The sequence below is a fragment of the Egretta garzetta genome, unplaced genomic scaffold (genome assembly GCF_000687185.1).
Source record: "Egretta garzetta isolate BGI_Z169 unplaced genomic scaffold, ASM68718v1 scaffold11, whole genome shotgun sequence".
NCBI classification, from domain to species: Eukaryota; Metazoa; Chordata; class Aves; order Pelecaniformes; family Ardeidae; genus Egretta; species Egretta garzetta.
Window position 1 is genome coordinate 2,029,309 of NW_009258621.1, and position 22,211 is coordinate 2,051,519.

General features: G+C 39.8%; 1 protein-coding gene across 1 annotated transcript in view; it reads left to right on the forward strand.

Moving 5' to 3' along the window:
* Positions 1-22,211, forward strand: part of ALK (ALK receptor tyrosine kinase) — a 364,338-nt gene that overhangs the window by 240,170 nt on the left and 101,957 nt on the right. The window contains exon 4 of the mRNA XM_009648158.1: positions 16,601-16,728. Within this exon, the coding sequence (XP_009646453.1) occupies positions 16,601-16,728 (128 nt within the window). The remainder of the gene's footprint in view (positions 1-16,600; positions 16,729-22,211) is intronic.

The window sequence follows — 22,211 nt, forward strand, 5'->3', positions numbered from 1 at the left end:
GATCACCATCAGATTTTGGCTGAGTTAAAACATGACTTAAAGTTAGGAACATAAGGCTGAGAGCAATCACTAGGATCGCAAGAGCTGGGGCATTAGTCTCTGCCTTTCTGATCTCTCCACTGTAATGGAATTTTTTTTTCTCCTCTCATCAAATGAACAGAAGTTCACTAGTCTCACCCATTTCTACACAGATTGCTTATTTCAGGAGGCTATGTCCTGTCTTTAATCTGCTGTCTTCACCTTGTCCCCATTCTTGGTTCTTTTCCTTTCTCGTGGGTCCCCATCTCCATCTCCCCATTTCCCAGAAAATGATGATGTTGAAATTCACTATTAAAACTCCCTTTGTATAGCATTTTTTTCCTCAGGCGTTTTTAGATAGGGTTTCTGATTCATGCCTTTAAGTTACAGTTATATGCTCTTTCTGATATTAACAGATATTTCTGTGAAGGTTGTAAGTACAGGATTATTTATAAAGGTTATCTCAGGAAAAGAACAACAGCTGAGGTCTCCTCTGGACTGTAATTTGTGCAGCTCGGTTTTCCATCCTAGGAAGATCACTCTACTTTTTTCAGTGGCTTTCTTCCTGAAATGTTTCACACATTTCCTGGTGCCCTTTAGAGAATGCTAAACAGCACACAGAGTTTCTTTGCTCCTGACTACCCTGACATCCCAAGGGCTGAAGGAAAGGGAAAACAATACAGGGCTGAGCAGAAGTTTACCTAGAGGAAGAGTCGGTCCATGCTGGCCTTCAAGCATTTCAGTACACTGTTTTGTTTGCCTTGCACTAGCCAGGCTGTTGTTTTCATCCAGAAGAGTTCAAAGAGCACCTGTTTTCCCATCTCGTGTGAACCACAAACTACAACCACAGTGAGAAAGTGGTCACAGTTTTGGCTGCCTCTGGGGCATCATTTCTGAGACAGCTAGTGCTCTTGTGTGTATTTTGGCCGCCTTGCTCATACCCACATGCTTGTCTGTACTCTGCCTGACTCACTGCGTGCCAGTGCTGTGGTTCACCAACTCCCCCTCTGTCCTTCTCCCTGGCTTCTGCTCTTTGACTCACTTGCCAACAGATGAACTTTCTGGCCTGGACGTGATCTGCCCATATTCTGCAGTGCCCTATTTACAAAGACCTGTATACTTTTCAGAGTTTTGAATGTTGCCCTTTGCTAACACAAAGTAACAAGAAAAAATAACCTTTTTCTCCTTTCTTCCTTCCTCTGTTCATAGAGAATAGCGGCCGGAAAAAACAAAGTACAAGGTAAACCAAGCACAGAGCAGAATGTCTAATACAGTCTGAAGGGTTTCCCTCCAGGGAAAGGCTGCTTGAGACTTACTAACTTTTGCACATTTAACAGGAAAATGCTTCTTTCACTCTGAAATGAATTTCAGATGGGAGCAAGGTTTGAAACATTTGACAGAAGCTTTATTAATAGCTCTTGATGCTCTTCTAGTTCGTCGCATTTTCAAGGCCTACGTCAACAGGAGCAAAGCACAATAAGCTGATAGTAATATGCATTTTCTTATTCATGTATTCTGTTTCGGTGCAAGTTAGGTTCATTCAACTGAAGCTCTGAGGATATAGCTGAAAAAGAAAAATTGAAGATGTGGTTACTATTGAGCCTCCAGTACCATTGATCCGGGAGCACCAGTAATTTAGCATGCTTTGTTAAAGAAAACAGCAGTGAACCAGAGATCTTTACTCAGTGAAGCATCTTCTACCTGTGCAGGATCATAGAACGATTGAGGTTGAAGGGCACCTCTGGAAATCATCTAGCCCAGCCCCCCTGCTCAAAGCAGAGTCAAAGCGGGGTATTTGTACATATTGATAAGATGCTACCTGAGCTTTCTCTTCTCCAGGCTAAAGAATCCCAACTCTCTCAGCCCCTCCTATGTCAGATGCTCCAGTCCATACTGTCACTATCTAAGCTATTCATCTAACATCTACTTATAAAATATCTGGAAGCTGTTCTTCTGTGTGACTGTAGGGCTGAGAAATCTATCTTCTACTGGAAGAATTCATGTCTGAGTTAACTGAAGTGGGATGTTTATGGAGGCAGAGTTCAGGCCTTCTAGCAGAAGAGGGCCTGCCCCATCCATCCATCCATCCATCCATCCTAGAAAGTGGCGCTGCTCAGACAGGTTGCCACATCCACTGCTTTGACCCCAGGCTGCAATTTCTGTGAGCCTTTAACAGAGTCTTGTGGCGGACTCCTGTGTGTTGCATCTCTGCTTCCCCACTTTCATAACAAGTGGACATCACGAAGTTTTATTTGGTGGTATGTTGAGGACTTCCCTGGCACCTCATGTTCAAGCTCAGGGGATTACGCTATGCTGTAGTGCTCTGTTAAACCACTGACAAGTCTTGTTCCAGAAGTAACTGCATTATACTGGTGTATCAGTATGGTCAGAGGAATAAAACTGACTTTTTGTTTAGTCAGAGTTTAGTAAAATTGAATTTGGTTTGTTTGTCCACTCGATTGTGGGTGATTGAACAGAAAATCCCTCAAGGGAGGAATCTCTGTGTGTGTTTGAGCCAACTCCATTATTTTCTGTATAATCATTGCTGTCTGAGAACTTAGATGTCTGACTAACAAAAGTTATAAGGCAAGTTCTTGAATTTACATGGTTCGCATCAGCAAGCATGAAATGTAATACATAGATTCACCATTTCTCTTGCTGCAATGGAGCAATGATTTACATGGGACATTACCTGCTTGGAAATGAATTTTGTATCCACTAAGTGCCTCAGGATACAAACTTGTCCCTGTGAAAGTAGGGGGAGAGAGAAGAAGGTGCCTAAATATTTTTATTTTTATTTTCACAAAGTAGAAATTGCAAAACATATAAACAGCAGGATAGGAATGCTGGAGCTGCTTGTACTTGGCATACTCTGAAAGGGGTTTGTTCACATTTGCACAGCAAAAACAAAAATCTGGAGGGCTGAAACAGAAAATGACCAACTGCAACCGAAGCATTTGCTGCCTGTTTGCTCTGAATGTGCAGTTGGCCTTGGTCTTTTCATTATAATCCATAAAGATGGCTCTGTTCCCTATGCACCCTTGGGCTTCCAGGAGCACTGAGTGCTTAGGGCTTGGGCTGCTAATGCTATAATTGAAACAGCTGCTCTGCTCTCAGAGTACTTTATTCATTCACTTTCGAAAATGTTGATGGATCTGTGGTGTGTTCTGGGCCTTTTCTCTAGATGTGAATCTCAAACACAGCCACTTGCTAGATAGAACTAATGAAGAGAATTTGCTATGGCTTTTAGTGTGTTGTTGTAATCTCAGTTTTTGAAAGGAGAAGAAAAAGGGAGGGGGTGAGGGAAGGCTGCTTTAGGCCATAAAGCTCTTTGGACTAAATTCACGTTACCTACAAGACCAGACATCCTAATTCTCTGTTATTCTCAATGACTTAAACTACAAGTGAATGTAAAATATTACGAGGTTAAAAGGTGATTGTTTTTACATTCTGCACTGATTTTTAAATTAGCGCATAATTGTGCTGTAAATGAGCAGAGCACTGGGAAGGGTCCACACCAATTCATGAAGGCCCCAGGCCAGTGGTTGCTCTGCAGCCCCCTATTTCTTTCTTGCCTTGGGACTGCAGTGCAAGGGGTAAATTGCTGTTGCAGTCCTTGTTAAAGCCTGAAGACTTCATCCAGCCAACAGAAGCTCAAGTATACCCATAGCCTTTCTCGATATACCTTCCTTTACCTGTTGTTTTTCCTTATCCTTGTATTCAGCCCATTTCTGAATTACTGTCCAGAAAAGAAGAGTTTGTCGTTGTGTCAAATGAATGCATTTAATCAGCAGAAAGTCATCCTAGCGTGGGCTAATGGAAACGCTGGGATGCGGCTGGCAGTGGCTAACATGGATGTATTTGGTAGGGCTGTAGCAGGGATGGAGTTACTGACTGAAACGCAATCACTTGACTGCTCTGAAAGAGTTTTAACCTAATGGTGTCTTCCTTCCAGCCCATTGCTCAGCTCAGCATATCCTACAGACTCAGGCAGCTTTAACCTCCTTGTGACTACAGTTCGGTATATACTGAGACAGTTTACCCATGCAAAAAGGGTTGTGCAGGACCATCTGAGCTCTTAATTACCCAGGAGCTGGTTCACCCAAGAACAAGCTGAGACTGCATAAAACCTTTAAGCTAGGCAGAGGCAAAGGCCGCTGCGGTCCATAGGCTGGTTTTTATTCAACAGTATTGATTGTTCTTGGCAGATACAGAGCCTGAGAGCTTTGTGGTTACGTTTGTTAGGGAAAATTAGAGGTCATTGTGAGACCTTGAGAGTCAATAAATCTAAATTTTGATGAAAAAGGCAAAAATAGTACTCTGAAGCAAGTACTCAGGCAGCCCATGTGGGAAAGCAGTGAGGGAGGAAAGAAAAGGCTGGAAATCTTACTGTGTCTTCCCCGTCAGCCTGCAGCACTCGGATTATGGTTGTATTCTGTTTGGGAGAGCAGAAACTGAGGAAATGGTCTTGGAAAACAGTACATTGAAAAATCTTCTTGATGTGACATGTCAGGAAATGCAGTCTTGGTGTTGCTACTCAGTCTGTGTTGCCTGAAGGTGAGCTGACACTTCTGTACCCCTGCACAGATACTTTGCTTAACTGCAGCCTTTGCTGTCTGAAGTGCTCAAAGGTTGTTGCAGATTCATATAGAAAAACTCATCCCTGTTCAGAGTCTGATTTAAATATTCAGAATAGGGCTTAAGTCAGACCTTAGGAATGGCGCTTCGATTGATTTGGTCTTTTTCACTGAGCTGGGTATGGTTAACTTAATCAAGCCTTACAATATCCTCAAGCACCAAGTATACCTTTCTATACCTAAGTTCACAAAAATGTCACAATGTTTCTAAAGTCACGCTGGAATATCATAGCAGGGACCTTTCACCCCATTTCTGCCTTGTGAGGGATCATGGAATGGTTTTCTTTCCAGTCTTTGCCTAATACGAGTGAGCTTGCAAGTGAGACTTGCTCTTTAAGGCCAAGCTCATATTTCTGATCTTTCCAGGATGCTGCAGTGCATGGTCTCCTTCCCAGAATGGTGTCTAAAGGCAAAAGCTATCCCTATGTTATTGAATTGCAATTACTGATGTCGTTTAAAAAAAAAAAAAAAAAAAGACTACTTGCATTTGAAAAACAATTTAATGTGACACTGAGGCAAACAGCATTGGCAGGACTGCTCTAGTTTGGGAATGCATGAAAAGGCCTACGTATTTTCTTTATCGGTAAACACTAAAGACAGTCATCATGTTTTTGTGCTGGTTTAAAATCACTGTTCAAAACCACCTTCAATTTCATTGGCAATATTAACCCAAGGAAATGAGCTTCTTGGTTTAGGTACCTTTTTATTTGACTGCGAGGAGCCAGTAAATTATACTAGAACATCTTGTGAAGTCTGTTTTCTGTGCAAGTTCCTTGTCAAGGCTTTTCTTATTTATGCTCAAAGGAAGTGTATATGCCAAATGTTGAGACTAACAGGCAAATGTATGCCGAGCTCAGTAAAACATCCTTGTGCTCCAAGTTCTGGGGAGTTGAGATCCCAGACAGTGGCTTAAACTTGTGTTTCCAGGCAGTGGCAGATGTGGTCAGCTACTCTTGGCTTCAATTCTGGATGTTCAGCATGGCCAGTTACAATTCTCTTTCTCAGAAATATCCAATACTAAATGAGGAAGTTTAGATTAGTGGGACAGAAACAGACTTAACATGTTTGGCAAAAGTTAGTCTTGACCGTAGGCAGCATTTCTTCCATTTGCACCTATACAGCAGATGTTATTCTCATATATATTCCAAATGTGGTAAGATAGTGAGGACATTGTTATCAACTATGATGGCATTGCTGTGACTGCTGCTATGTTGAAAGCTGTGCACACTTCGCTTTCATGGCATTTCTCTCTCCTTAAAGTTGACATTTCAGTTGTTAAGTAGTATGGTCTGTCAGACTTCTGATGTGCCATTTGCTCTGACGAGTACATACTGGCCTCCCACGTTCCATTTCTTTGAGTACAGTGACCAGGTGATTGTTTTAGTTACTTTTTTTTTTTTTTTTTTTTTTTTACATCTTTCTTCATTCAAAGTTGAGTTGTACAATTCAAAGGACCCCTTCCCCAACAGGATAACTCTTATAATACCCACTATGTAAGCAATAACGGACAAAACCTTTCTGCATTCCAAGCCGTATCCTTCCCCATGCCGGAAAAAAAAAACTTCCTAATGAGTCGCTTCTTTCAAAACTCTGTTTGAAGGAACCAAATTAAATGGGAAGAGGCAGTTGTTCATCAGGAAATACATCTTTCATCTTCACCCCTGCAATTTCATTTCATGCTACCCCTCACATGGCTTATGTATAGACATCTTCTGTATTGTAAAGTTTTATGGCAGACATTTCAATTCTATTTATTTTGCACCATGTTTTATTTTTATTTACTTACCTATTTTGCACCTCATATGGCTCACCTTATGCCCGATGCGATCGTATGCTTACCTTTGTGTTGCAGCCAAACACTGAATAGCTGAAGTTACAGGAAAGGCAATATTTGCTCACGGTTATCAGCCAGCCTTTTTGGTTTCTGGGAATCTCTGAAATCCACTCAGGCTATTTTTTTTCTGACCAGACAGCTTTTTATGGGGTTTGACCTGATGAATGGGTTTTAGGAGCCTCTTACAGGAGGTTGGGGATTGTCTTGTAGTTGGCGGGAATGCCTTTAGTACATGTTCTGTAAATCCTTCTGAACCTTATGATCCAAACAGTCCTTCATCTAGTCCTTAATCTTTCTTTGGATATCTTGATACTGTATTTTGAAGTCTAGGTTATTAAAGCTGCTAGATAATTGCAACATATCCCTAAAGGATATAGAGTTAAGCACAGCTGTTCTCTTAAGTAAAACATTCCCTCTCATCCACTCTTTTAGCCTTTGAACCTAAAATCTTTCATGGTTTTTATTCCACCGTGTAGATGGTGAGCAGCCACAATATTCATACTTCCCTTTAGCTTTGTTGTGAAAAGTCATTGCCGAATGCTGGGGTAAAAATCCCAGTTTAATTGGTCTCCCAGACACAGCTATTGAGAACTTAGTTATTTCAGAATACATTGCCACTACTCTTTGAAAAGACGGGATGTCTTTCTGAAGTCTTGACTGTACTTGACTGTAATTAAGATTAGATTATTTTTTTACTTTCAATATTTAAATAAAAAATGAAAACTACTCTTCGGCACACCTAAGCACTGCTGTACATTGGGTTGAAAGGATGGAATTTTCTTCTGATCCTCAAAGACAATTAAGTTACTCCCTGAAGCATGAAATTTAATTACCCTCATCAGAAGCAGCATGGTGCAGAGGATTGGGACATAGGAATAAGAATCAGAAAATTTTATCTCTGATCCTAGTTCTGCCATCTAGTTATTGACTAAATGAGTCATAACCTTCCTGTACCTTCTTTTCACCCACCTGAAAAATGAGGCATTTGATTTCTTTGCTAAGAGGCTGTGAGCTTGATATAAGCATCTAAAGATGTAATGGTTTGTATGAATGCTTAGTGTTGCTGGGATTGCCTTGGCTTACATACTGCCAGCAGTTATTGCAGTTTGGTTTCATACAGTGAAATCTCATTTTTTGGCAGTGTTAGTTTCATTAAAGGGAGTGTAATCAAACTCATATGCAAATAGGGAGAGGACTACAAGAGGAGGTGACACTAAAGAGCCATTGTGCATCAGAAAAGTATGCTGAGCTGTTGTTCTTCTCACATCAGTTTTGATGCTACATCTCAGATAAAATTACTAATTGTAGCATCCCAGGAGCACCTCCAACCATGTACTTCTCAAGAGGTGGAAGAAAGTTCCACCTTGCATGGTTTAACTGGGGAACAGAAAGGAAAGTTCAGTGCCAGATGAACATATTCCTCTGGGCAAGTTGTTTAGCTCTACTGTATTTGCAGTTGCAGTAGTCTCTTACTGGAGTGATTAGTCATGTCATGTCAGTGGGGAGCTCCCATGAAAAACTCAGAACCGTTTACTGGATGTGATGAAGTGGCTAATTAAAATAACTTGTTCTGTCATTTAAAAAAAAAACCAATGCTTTCTCATTTCTCAGCCCCACTTGGCCAACAGTGAATAGATGACTTTCTTAGCATGCCTGTAGCACTTAGTTTACATTTCAGAATGATCAGTTATAAAAATCATCCTTAGAAGTATCTGGGTTACTCTTTCCATAGACATTTTAAAAAGGAAAACTTAACTAATACTAACCCTGCTATTTAGTGGGTTACGTTCCAGTGCAAAGGTGCCAGATTACTCTGTTGGAAAGACATTTGCACTCCGGCATAATTTAATTGTCTGTCTTTGCCTCTATAGTTCCTGTGCTCTTTCTTCCAGGGCCTCTGTCTGTATTAAATTCCATTAAAAGATTCTCATTTGTAATCACAAGAATTATATTTAATTGTGAGGCTGCAGTTCTTCAGTTACTTACCTGATTCAATTCTTTACAGCACTCAGATGTAAGTCTTCAAATATTCAGAGCAGGGGGAATTTGCTTTAACCAGCTTAGTAAAGCAAAGTCTTCGTAACAATGGTTTTTCTAAGAGACTCTCAGGAAAAAGATACCAAAAAAATTTAATATTTTTAACTCTAAGGAAGTTAACAGGAAAATATATTTTTTCTGTAGGTTTTATCTTCTGCCATTTTAATAAATTTTCTGGAGCCAAAATCTTATTGGTCCCCTGTTCTAGGCAAGGTAATTACACACTGTCCCTGTCTCATCTGTCAAACCTAGAAGAACTACAGAGCATTTTCTTGGGGTGAGGGTGGTGTTATTAGTTTTATCTTAAAAGCATTAAAAGAGTAAAAGGAGAGAAAATCATTACAATTATTTAATCTTTGTTATGGTAAAACTTTCATGAAGCCATCTTCTGATGGCATTTTGAGGGAAGGGCAGGGAAGCATTCTTGGAAGCACGATGTTAAAGGTCTGATCCAATGATGCTAATAAAGGTCTTAACTGTATTTAACCTATCACCAACAGTTACATCTTGCTTATGCACAAGGCCATAGAAAAGGGTAGAAAGACAACTGGCATTAAATCAATATAGGAAAATGTACACTGGTTTTCTTTCTTTTAATAAGTAGAATGAGCCATGAGCAGAAGAGTTTGCATTGCAAACATTCTCCATTGCACGTCAAGAATTATCTCCTTTAATGCAAAATAATCTCTTGCATTAATATACAGAAAGTTTATTTGTTGCCATTTTAGAAAGTAGATAGTTTTCAAGACTATACCATCATGCATCAAATTCAGGCCCTGATGTGTTCTAAGTAATTTTAAGATCACTAAACCAAAATTAATTTAAAGTTGATAATTAATAGTAATTAAAATTAGCGTATTAAGTTGTTTGAACTAATGAGAAAAAAGTTTACACAGCCTCCTATGGGTCATTTTATTTTTTTTTCCTCCTTCTGTCTCTTAGAACTGTATTGGCATCTTCTTGAAAACATTTTTTAATTTTCTGTTTGCTGCAGCCTGAAAAGGTCTAGGCTGGTTCTCCCTTTGTGCAGTGCACATTAATTCCTGAAGCAAAAGAAAGACTGGAGCGGTACGGAGGCAAGATTAGAACCTGTTACAAACTCCTGGATAATTATGCAATGGAACACAGGATGGAAAAAGTTATATCCTTTCACCAATTCATTTAGTAAAGGGGAAAAATACTCTTTTGGACTCCTACTGATAATTCTTAGTTCTGCCCTTAACAAGGTTTCATTCTCAAAAATCAGCTTCTAATTTTTTCACTACCTTTATCGTGCCGCAGATGGATTTTGATGAGAAATACTCTGATGCAGCTGCTATTGTTACTATTTAATTTGGTAATTCCCAAAAGTTCGCTGAACCTTTTACCAAAACGATAAAACTAAGTCCTTGCTGAGATACATTGCGTTTTCCTCCCAGGCATACCATGATAAGTGTTGGTAACAATAGGAGTATTTTAGATGAGAGAGCTCCTGGACCTGGAGAAATAAAATCACACTGTAACTCAACTTAGGTATGAGTAGTCTGTTATATTCCACAATTTTTTTCTGTGGCAAGTGGAGATGAGAGAGCAAAACACAGCTTGAATTCAGAGAGCTTTTTTCTTAAGGAAAGGGGATAGTTCGAAGTTCTTGTCTTCCCTCAACCTCCTATGAATAGCTGCTGAGAGCTCACAAGCTGAATCATTGACCCATGCAGCTCTTAAATTTCCCACCACAGTTCAAGTGCATTTAGCCCTCATTTACTGCATATAAGGCAATAGGATTTAAGGGTTGGTCCTTTGGTTTTTGCTAATTGTTTACATATTCTTCTCATATGTTGAAGACTTTTGCTTTCAGATTGGCCTCTAAATCTGAGAAAGCAGTGGCTTTATCGGAGCCTGACTGGGATAGTGTTCTGGGTGAAACTTATAGCTAGGGGCTAGTTCAAACTGACAGTGCACTGTACTGGAGACATAGGTGGCAACACAGGTGTCAGGCTGGTTGACATCAGCGAAATTAATACTACCTTCCAGATGTAGATGGATGTCTGGAGAATGGTCACAAAGACGGTTGCTGTACATGGGATGTCAAGACTGAAGTCCCAAAGCTTGCTGGAATCAAGGATTTTGAAAGCCCTCTTTAGCAGGATGAAAGAGCACCCAATAAGTATGTGTGTATTAACTGGATTAAAAATCATTTATCCATGAAGACAGACAAATGCAGGATGCATGTATTCTGGCTTGAGGTTTTACTTGAGAGTTCTAGTGCGTTTATTTTATTTTTTTTTAATTCACTGCCTCTAAGAGAGCATCCTGACTTGTATTTGCAGTTAATCTGTGCTGGCATTACCCGGAGGAGCATGCAAAATGGCATTTAAAGCATTAGTGTATTGATTAGAACTAATCAGGAAAGTGTTCCTCCTGAAGCTACACACTGCATGAACAACCGAAAGGTGTCTAAACTATAAATATCTCTTGGAAATTAAGTTTCCAAGAAAACTGGATTATGGCTTCTGAAACTGGGTAACTACATGTGAAATAGAATTGGGGGAGCAAAAGTTGGTACCTGGCAAACTGAGTCATGGATGAGAGGTTTAAGAAAGGTCAGGCTACAGAGAAGTGTGTTGACTTGTTCAGGATCTAACACCTAACCCTTGCTGGGCTGTGCGAGGCCCAAGGCGGCTTCTAGCATACCTTCACGTTAAGGAGTGTGAATGAGTATACATGTGAATGAGTTTGAAAATTCAGCCCTTGTACTGTGTTCAGGTTCTGTCAGCAGGATTTTCTGTTTTGAGGAAGAGCGATACAGCTTCATAAGAGAAACTCTCAGTGTTGGCCAGGCTTTCTTTAAGAAACAAGTTCTCTCTAGATAATACATCCAGGTCTGAACTTGTCTAAAGTCTGAAAATATTTGGATCTAGGATTTTGAGCTACTCTGTCACTGAAGACCACAGTGTTATTAGTTTTGGTCTAAATTACGTATATTGCAGATTCTGAATATCTGAGCCAAATTCTTTCTTACTGTAACTTCAGTGAAGGTCCCGTTGGGTGGATCTAGCCTGCTGTATCAAAACACTGAGCAGTGCCTAAGCAATATAATATAGTGTGTTGCTTTACAGCATAAAGGATTAAATTAAGATGTTAAACTGTGGTCTTTTTTATTGCTTGAGGCTGTATCTAGAGAGATCATCATGGCTATTATGGCCAATGTTGTGGTAAAAATAGGTTTTGAAGTTCAAGGCTGTGTGGAGATGATAGCTATGTGCACAGTAACTGATGCTTTTGTCCTTGCAGTTGCCAACTTACCAGTCTAATTCATCACTCTGTAGAGTGCTTGGAGGTTATGCAGAGGATAATAGAAACAATCTGTTACCTGCTGTAATTTGCTTTTGGGACCTAGGTTTCACAGAATTGCAGAATTGTTGAGGTTGGAAGGAACCTCTGAGACTGATTAGTCCAACTTGCCTGCTCAATGTGGGGTAAGCTAGAGCAAGTTATCCAGAGCTGTATCCAATCAGGTTTTGAATATCTCCAAGAGTGGAGACTCCATAAGATTTCTGGGCAACTTGTTCCAGTGTTCAATCGCTCTTAGAGTAAGCAAGTTTTCTCTTGTGTTTAAATGGACTTTCTTTTCTTTCAACACAAGCAAATGTGCTTTGTGCTTGCTGTTGTCCTTTCATTGGATGCCACTGCCTAATTCTGTCTTCCTTCCATCTTCTCATAATATATTAACATTTATAAGATCCTTCCTCAGCTTTCTCTTCACCAGGCTGAACAGTCCCAATTTTCTCAGCCTCTTCTTCTATGTTGGGTGCTCTAGTCCCTTAATCATCTCTGTGGCTGTTTGCTGGACTCGCTTCAGTAAGTCCCTGTCTTTCTTGTGCTGGGAAGTCCAGCACTGGAGCTAGAGCTCCAGATGTGTCTCCCCAGATCTGAATAGAAGAATCACCCCTTCGATCTGCTGTTCCCAGGGCAGCCCAGGAGGCTATTGGCCTTCCTTGTCATTGACGACACACTGCTAGCTTATGTTCAACGTTTTGTCCATGAGGACTCACAAATCTTCTTTTGCAAAGCCTCTTTCCAGCGTGTGTTGGTGCACGGGGTTGTTCCTCCCCAGAGGCATCACTTTGCATTTCCCTTTGTTGAACTTCAGGAGGTTCCTATTGACCCAAATTTCCAGCCTGTCAAGGCCCCTCTCAGTGGCAGCTCAACCATCTCACATATCAACCACTCCTCCCAGTTTGGCTGGAAGCTTGCTGATGGTGCAGCCTGTCCCATTATCCAGGTCATTAATCAAGATAGAAAACATAATTGGCCTCACTATTGGCCCAGAGGTATACCACTAGTGACTGGCCTCCAGCTGGACTTTGTGCCACTGATGATAACCCCTCTAAGCCTGGCAGTTCAGCTAGTTTTCAGTCCACCTCACTGTCCACTTACATAGTCTGTACTTCCATCATTTGTCAGTGAGGATGGGATGAGAAACAAGATTGAAAACCTTGCTAAAGTCAAAATAAGCAACATTCACTGCTCCACTCATCGGCTAAGCCAATCATCTCAGCATAGAAAGCTATCAGGTTCGTTAAGCATGATTTCAGCATGAAGAGGCTCCACATGTGGTATTTCCCCATCTGTCTTAAAAGATGACTGAAGTAGCTTTTCTGTTACCTTGCTAAAATGCTTTCTAAAATTAGATTCATAAAGTATAGGCCACTAATAGAAATTTAATAAAGCTACTAGTAATTAACATCTAATGCATATCAGTTATGCTGAAGTAGATCTTGCTGCTGCCAGGCAGCCTGTAGTACAGGATCTGCAAATGAGTATGGGTCTGTAAAATACAGGGGGTTGTAAAGAAAGGTCTGGAGATCAGAGTCCCTATTCTGCCACAGAATGACAGCAGAATTGACTCCCATCTGAATTTGCCCGCAGGTGTCTCTACTGACCCAGTAGCTATTTTTAGTGTCCCCCATAAATCCACCAGTTAGTGTCATGTTAGCTCATTTATTTTCATGTCTCTGAGAAAGAGGCCAATACTTGGGATTTCTTTTCTCATGAGTCTTTGAATCTCAGACAACCTATTGTAGGCATTTGTACCACAAAATGTGAATATATTTTGTAATGAATCTGGGCTTGAGTGAGTCTGCCTTTTCCAGTCTTGCATTGCGGTGATATAAAATACCTGCTTGGCAACGGCTCTGGGAGTTAATAAAGTTTCTGTGGTAAACTATGAGAGGCCTGAGAATTTCAGACTAAAGTTATTGCACCAGTAACTCAGAAAAGCAATTCCTAAAACTCCTGGCACATTTATCCAGAGGGTTAGCACTAGCAGAGAAATGGAAATCATTGTTGAGAGCCACTGCGTACTTGGAATTAAAATCCATCAGTCTTCTGAAGCTGAGGAGAACGGTTTTCATGACATACAGATGCTTCCGTATTTCATAACCAAAATTAAATCTAGGGTGGTTTTTTACTCTATTTGTAGGGAAGTTCCTATCCTCTAATCCCTATAATATACCTAACTTGAGATGACATCAAAAGAAATAACACACAGAGAAGCTAGGCATTTAAAATACTCTCAGTGCTTTATTTAATTGTAGTAAAAGCAGATTTATCTAGTAGGGGGAAGGAGGCAGAAAAGGAGCGAGGATGCCAACATCCCCTCCTCAAGGGGGAACCTCGAGCATAGAAGTCAGAAGATGAGGTGTGGAAATGAAAATAACTGTAAACAAAAAAACAAAGCTCAGCGGTCTAGTTTCACTCTTCTTTCTGGAAAAGGAGGGAGGAAAAAGCCTAGTAGATCATTAAAAAGCAGCATTTGCTTTTCCGAGTTGCAAGTTGAACTGTTAGCTGTCGGCAGGGTCCTTGTGTAGCCCTTGCTTAGGACTTTTCTTTAGGTCCTTAACATACCCACCTGTTGGCAGCTCCCTTGCCTGCTGGAAATTTTGCCCAATTCAGCGGAGTGTAATGACACTGTTGTGTCCCTGTTGAGATAAACAGTGTGTCTATCTCTGGAACAAAAAAAGTGTCCTAGCTGGTAGCAGTATGGGGTCTGCAATTTGGGATTCATCCATGCTTGTAGCAGGCACAAGCGATGGTTGTTTGGTGCGAATGTCATACACATATGTTGTTATGTTTCCTTTCTGAAGTGTGTCTTAACTTGAAAACATCCAAATTTTGGCATACTTCTGGAGAAGGAGGTTCTTGTTATGGATGCCAGATAAACTGTGTAGTTTCCTTTGTTCAGAACGTATGTTACAGTGAGTTCCCTACCTCAAGAAAAATGTTTTCTTTTGCATAGCCCCCATACAAGCACAAAGCCATTCACCTGGGGGTGATGGGAGTACTTGATGAGGAAACATTTTTGAAAGACAAATGAAAAATGTGTTGCCCCCAATCCACTATGTCAACTGGAAATAGTTAGTTTTCCTCAAAAATCCTTGATATTGGTGTTCAAAAGCAACTTAAGGAAACACGGTAAGTTTTTCTTCTCATCTTTTAAAAATTACAGCTGGAGCTGTAAAGAGCATTTCCTAATAGGCTTTATTAGACCCCTGTTGTCTTACTTGGCCCCTGCTGACCAGTACACTAAAAAGAAATGTTTTTTCCTTGGTGCTGCATTTTTTTCTGTAACAGAAGAGAAATGTGAAAAAGTGGATTAGTAGTGACTGAGTGGCTTTACAGAATCTCTTGTCTCTGTTTATGATTAGCAAGCAGGCACTGAATAAACTGGGACAAAATGTGTGATGGGCTCTGTATTGCTGCCAAAGTAATGCATGCCTCTTGGGAAGCAGCCCTTCACTAATGGTGTCAACAAGTGGTTTTACTGGCAGCCTATGCCCAAGGTGAAATGGTCCAGAGCATGTTATCATACAAGTATTTTAGTCCTTAAAGTTTTCCTTGCAGATCAGTATATTGGGGAAAAGACAGATAATTATATTTTACCGTCTACCTTTAGACATGTCTTGCTGGACACAGAACATCTGAAAGTTAAATCAAAGGTGATGTGTAAGTGCTGAGGGTCTAGGAGTAGTTCCTGTGGTGGCTGGCAAGGGGTTTTGGGGGGGGGAGCAGAAGGGAGAAGGTGGACGTTAAAGGCAGCCAGGCCTTGATGTCTTCTAGCGTTTCGGAGAGTAAATTACGCCCATACAGACTTTTTGTTCTCATTTACTCTTGGCAACAAGCAGACTAAGTTGAAACACTCTTGGCATGTGGATGTTGGTCTCCAGGGCTGCTAATCCAGTTCCTAAGTTCCTTGATTTACTTGGTGGGACTAGGGAGAAGGTGGACGTTAAAGGCAGCCAGGCCTTGATGTCTTCTAGCGTTTCGGAGAGTAAATTACGCCCATACAGACTTTTTGTTCTCATTTACTCTTGGCAACAAGCAGACTAAGTTGAAACACTCTTGGCATGTGGATGTTGGTCTCCAGGGCTGCTAATCCAGTTCCTAAGTTCCTTGATTTACTTGGTGGGACTTTTTGTTTGTTTGTTTCGGAGGTGGGGGGAAGGAAGTGTGAGGAGGAGAAATGGCATGTTTTAGCTGTAGTGCTTCATGCACGTGTAGGTGTTCTGGCCAGCCACATTAGAATCAAAGCATGTTACCTCAACCAGTAACGTAGTGCTGGGAATTACAGCTATTGTGCAAGCCCCGGAGACTGGCTTATAGCCTGAGTGACTAAGAGACTTTGCTGGTGAGAAGCAGGAGGAGTGATATTTAGAGAGGGTGTGCATGTGCACTGCAGATTTCACAGCTTGCTTTGCAAAGTTAGGCTTCTTTTAAACAGCAGGCAGACATCTGTGAGAAATCCGGGAGCACAGGAGTGCGACAGAAGAGAGCAATGAGCTACTATTTAGCTGGGTTTTCCACATCTTAGCTGGGTGAAAATCTTGGTGCTTAGAAGCTTGCTTTTGCAAAATCCATGGGAGGAAAAGGCCCTGACCATGGGGCACCGTGAGGGGAGTGAGGGCTGGAGTAGGAGGCGCAGTATGACTGGCCACGTGTGGAGCTGCTGCTTTGGGGGATTTGGTCCTTGTATAGTAGCCTTTCTTACTGCTTTTCTCCTTTGTTCTTTCCTCTCGCTGTATGATGAGACCAGATGGGTGTTGCTACAAAGGCGAGTTGGACATCTAGAGAAACCATTTCGGATTTCATTGGAGTATGTTGCCAATGGAAACAAGAGCGTAGCGGCTGTGGATTCCTTTGCAATGAAGAACTGCAGTACAGGTAACGTAGAGTATTTTATTGCTTCTAGCTGATAGTCTTTTGATGCCTTTTTGGAGAGGAGCATGATTTCTGGCTGTCACAGAACCTTCACAGAATGAAAGTTTCTTGTCAAATCAGTTGTTTAAATAAAAGAAACGGGGTCCCTTTCAGGGAAGAATTTTTTTAACCTTGCCTTAGAGGTTTTTAACTTCTTGAAGGAAACAAGATTTCCCCTCCCCTCTCCCCTTCCCCATTTGGAAAGAATTTCTAGGAAAATTTAGTTTTGGGAGAACCAAAGCAGTATGCATCCTGGCTTGCCAGATGCCTATCCTGACGACTTCACTTTCTGCAGCAGAAAGTAGAACAGATGAGTGGTTCCTAGACAGATAGCTTGCAAGTCATATTTTTGACGTTGCTGGTAACAAATTTCAGGGGGGTTTGTTTGTTGGTTTTTTGGGGTTTTTTTTAAACAGTCGTGGAAAACTTGATTCTAATAAAATATGCCTTTCTTTGGCAATGTTCCAAAGCAGTTATTGCTGAGTAACCCCTAATAGCTCAATGTAGTGCATGGAATTTTAATAATGGGCAACCTTAACATGGGTTACTTTTTTAAATACAAACTCCCTTATCTATTCTAGTATGTAAATTTAGTGCTTTATGCCAGAAGCAGCTGCATTTTAGTTCTACCAGCTTGTGAATCATCCTGAAATCTTTAGGTGGCATGTCAGTGAAGAATATTATTACTTACAGCACCTAACACATTAACTTTTGTCCATTTTATTTATTTGGAGTACTGCTGAGTTGAGATGCATGCCCTTCTTTTCAGCCTGTCTAGGACAGGGAAATCTGCTGGAGAATATGCATTACTTTGGTTATTTATGTTGCTCTCCACAAAGGACAGTTGCATTGAGGCGTTTATTGTACTGTGTGTACATAAAGGTGATGTCTAAGCTCCAACAAGGAACAACCTGACATTGTGCTGAAAGCTGAAGGCATGTTCAGATGGGATGCACCTGTCCTGCTGCTGATGTACGGAACACATCTTGGTATCTGTCTAAGGCTGAAAATAAAGTATTGCAACTCTCCAAAACAAAAAAAAAAAAAAAAAAAGTGAATGGGACAGAAGTAATTTAAATCCATAGTGCTTTGGGAATTCATTGCAACAAATTTTATGACAGACTACAGGAGATACTCAGCTCCCATGCAGGTACATGGATTCTTCTCTTGGGAGTGCTTGAAGGAGAGCTGTAGGTGAAGGACAGTCAGCTGAGCGAAAGGATAATGCTGGCTGAGTGAGCTCATACCAGTACTGGGCACCATTCTGCAGATGACAGATGTCAGTTGCTGAGGCTATTAAGATACTTTGTGAGCAGAAGAAGGAACAAATCTCCCATTTTGCCTACAGATTTGTAGCAATTTGGCTACTCCCCTGCTCTGCTTACAGGACACGGTGTGTGAATAGTGAATAATACCACCAGGGAAGAAAACCACTTGTTCTTTTTTCAGTTGGTTCAAACCACTAAGCTTTTTGCATGCAGGTGAAGATGTGGTACTTTGTCCTTTTACTAGAAAAGAAGGTGGTGATGAGCAGCTGAGGGTGGCACCTTAGGCTTGGAGGAAATAGGGAAAGCAATAAGAAAAGATTAATCTAAATCTATTTTTTCTGCAGCTGTTAGAAGCCTTTGGGCATCTTAGCTACTTGGATACCTTAATGTCAGTGAAGCACCTAAAACATGGGTGAATTTGGGAAAGAAGCTTCTGAGAAATAGTAACAACGCTTCAGCCTAATTTTTCTAAGCCTTTTAAAGATCATATACACAATTTAAAAATAAATCAAGGCACATAGACAGTCTGAAGAAATTAGGCTACCATTTCCATAGGTGGATACAGGTTTGGATCTAAATTAGATGCTAACAGGGGCTTGAAGAAGGTAGAAGTTTTAGGTTGGGATTTTCTTTTGAACATTGGGAATTCCATTTTTTGAGTTCTTTCATCATGGAAAGTATGGGATTTTTATTGCATTTGAACTGAAAAAAAACCAGCCTATTTGGGATTGAAAGGGAAATTAAAATTAAAAAAAATAAATTCAGATGCTGATAAAATTCTGATTTATTTTAATTCTAAATTTAAAAATTCTAGATTCATATCTCTTCTAACTAAAAATTGTTGAGTGGAAACATAACTCTGTCATTGCAATGTCTTAGTTGTACTCCACATTTCCCTTTCTTCATTCAACAGTGCAGCAGAACAGAAAATGGAAGTGATTTTTTGTTTGAATATCTTCACATTTCCCAATTCCCATCATATAATCAGTCTTGATTGGGTTAGCTTGATAGGAAAAAAAGGAAACCTTGCAGATTGAGCGATTTCATTTGGGTTTTGGATCAGGACAGTTAACAGGTAGCATTGCCCATCATCCTACAGCCAATTGACTTTCAATTACTGTCTTAAATGTGAAGCAGATTGTGTTTGTCAGTGTGTAAAACCTAAACTGTTGATTGTCTAATTTTCTTCCTTACAACTTGCTATTTAAATAAGTGCAGTATCCAAAGCAAAAAAAAAAAAAAAAAATTGCAGAGAAGTAATATATTAATTTAATAATGTCAGTTAAGAATTTGTTCCTTCTACAAGTAAAGTAATTGGTACAGTGGCATTTTATAGTTGATGGTAATTTCTAGTAATAAAAATAGAGTTCATTTCCTAAGTAATGTATTGACTTATTAATGATATTTAATGGGTTTCTTACTGATTTTTATTGCAGTTGTAAATTAATTAATTTGCTAACTTATTTCCAAATGTCTTAATTAAAGTACTTAATAGTAAGCACAAGTAAATTACAAGACATTGTTTTACTTAGCAATGTTCGATTTACCAGTTCTAAGTAACTTTTTAAGTAAGGGGTGTGGAGATCAAAAGCTTTTAAAACATGCTAAAGGTTTAATGATACTCCGAGACTGTTAAAAGCAGTTATTTCAGACACTCAGCCTGTCCAAGAGGAAGCACTTAGCTTTCAAGTTTTCAAGCTCAGTAAGCAACATAAAAACCATATTTATTTCGGAGAGGGAAGAGATTGTGTGCTGTTGATTAAGTTAATGCTTCTGTCCACTCAGCAATAGCTTTTTTCAGAAGATACTGAAAGTACAATAGAAATACGCTCACTACCTTCAGAGCTGGTAAGTAGTCAGCTCTGTAATGATCTCATGGTTATAACACATACGCAGATTTCTGAAAGTTGAAGTTAAGGTTGTACTAAAAGCAAAATCCTTGATCCACAGCAGAGGACCTCTCAAGAAAGGAAAAATTTTGAAAACCTAAAGGTGATTTTACAGCAAAAAGAGATAGTGAGGGAAGAGTAAGAATGTGGACTTGCAACATGTGTGAAGAAATATGAGCAACTGCCAGATAGAATTGTTCATGACTCCATTTGATAAATAGTCTAGCAACAGATTTATGAATCAACTGCAGGAAATCAATAAGGGCCTTCTCCAAACAGGATTACTTATGTATCTGAATAATTACTAAAATGATGGTTTTGTGTATTCACACAAAACCTGAATATGCATCATTTCATTTTTCCCCCATATGCTCACTTTCTACAGTTTGTCTTATAAATTCATTCGCTGAAAGGATGCTGTGGTTAACTGAACTTAATGAAATACCAGTGAGCCCCTTTCCAAAAATGCATTTTTGATGCTTCCTACTGGAAAATCGCCTAGAAAAGTTAACCTCATCCAAACTGAGAACTGAAATGGTATCATTGTGTCTGACAGAATCGTAGAACAGCTCAGGCTGGAAGGGACCTCAAAAGATCATCTGGTCCAACCTTTCATGGGAAAGGGAGCCTAGACGATATTATCTAGCACTCTGACCAGCTGCATCTTGAAAACCTCCAGTGACGGGGACTCCACCTCATCCCTGGGAAGGTTTATCCAGTGATTGTTTGTTCTCACTGTAAAAAATTTAAACATGAGTTTCTAAGTCCAACACGACACAGCTAATTTAGATGCTAATAATTAATTCATAAAAGATTTTGTATAACTTTTAAGTAAGTTTCACTTGAGTAGAATTGCAAGATGTTTACATATTTATGAAGCAACTAACTTAATTGTGTCAATATTTTTTTATTAATTATTTGCTTAATTGTAATTATGGGACAGTAGAGAGAAGACACGTAACTTCAAGTGGAACCAACCGTGTCATCTTATATGACCTGGAGATCCACCACTGCCCAGAAATTCAGGGGAACGGGTGAACAGAACGATGAGCACAGTCAGTATTGTGCTGCTGCTATAAAACTGAAGAACAGACATTTAAATAGATTTGAATAGACCTAGATTAAAAAAAAAAAAAAAAAAAAAAAAAAAAAGCAGTATTATTAAATTTCAGAAGTACTTGTCTCTATTTGAGGTTTAGGACCGACATTTACCATAATACTTATTTGGCCTATCCAGGTGATTTTTGTGTAGAGGAAGCTGGAGAATTTCCTTTGGCATTAATGCCATGGTTAAGGAGCTTACTAAGACAGAGGATAGATCCAGAGTTAATTGAAGTCAATGGGAATTATTCAGTGTGTTTGGATTAAGTTCTCAGTATCCTTCATTTAAAAAAAAAAAAAAGTAATTAGGCAGATTGGCTGCATTTTCCTTGGAGTGGCCTATGCTATTTATAAAGTTCCACTGAGCTGGTTTTCCTGTGGATGTAATTTCACTAAGTAGGCATTTGGAAAAGCCTTACTATTTTAAGAATATTTGCCTCCAAATGCTTTGGCAACCACCTTCTTCCCTATTCACCTCTGCTCCCCCATGGGGTGTGACTGATTATTCTGACTTCAGGTTCTGTGCCAAAAAACAGCTCTAACCTGCTAGTGCTTTAATCCTGTAGGGATCTTGTGTTGGAGAAAAAACTGCTTTACCAATGAGTGTGGTGGCTGTAGTGAAGTTAAATCATTTTAAAGTAATTCCAAAGTGAAAATTACTTCACTTGTGGTTTGTGCCCATTTAAGTAAAATAAATTTAATGCTCTTGTTATGGGCCTTATCTTTGTTTTCATTTTTCATTTTCATCTTTTTTAAATTAAGTTATAGTAATGCGAGGAATAAAAAATTAAGCAAATTTAGTCTTAATATTCCTTCTTGAAAAGGCACAGTAACTCAATTAGTAGTAGAGTAGCTTCTTACAGTAATGAATTAGTGATTATGCATTTCTGTTGCTGACTGTGAACACCTACTTCTTCTGGAGCCAAATTTAGACAGTGACGGTTATGTTAAATAATTTAATCTATTTAGAACATTAGTGTACTCGCCAAAGGGGAGGGGGAGGTGAACCTGAATATTAAGAGCATTTAGTTTTCATAGGTCTGTCAGGCTGGTATGTTGGTGAATAGGACCTAGTGTTCTGTTGTTTTATTGCATAATCAGCTGATGATACGTTTGGTTTTTTAAGGTACGAGGAGGGAAGTATAAAGAAATGTTTTAGATGATGTAATAATGCTCATAAAACCGCTCT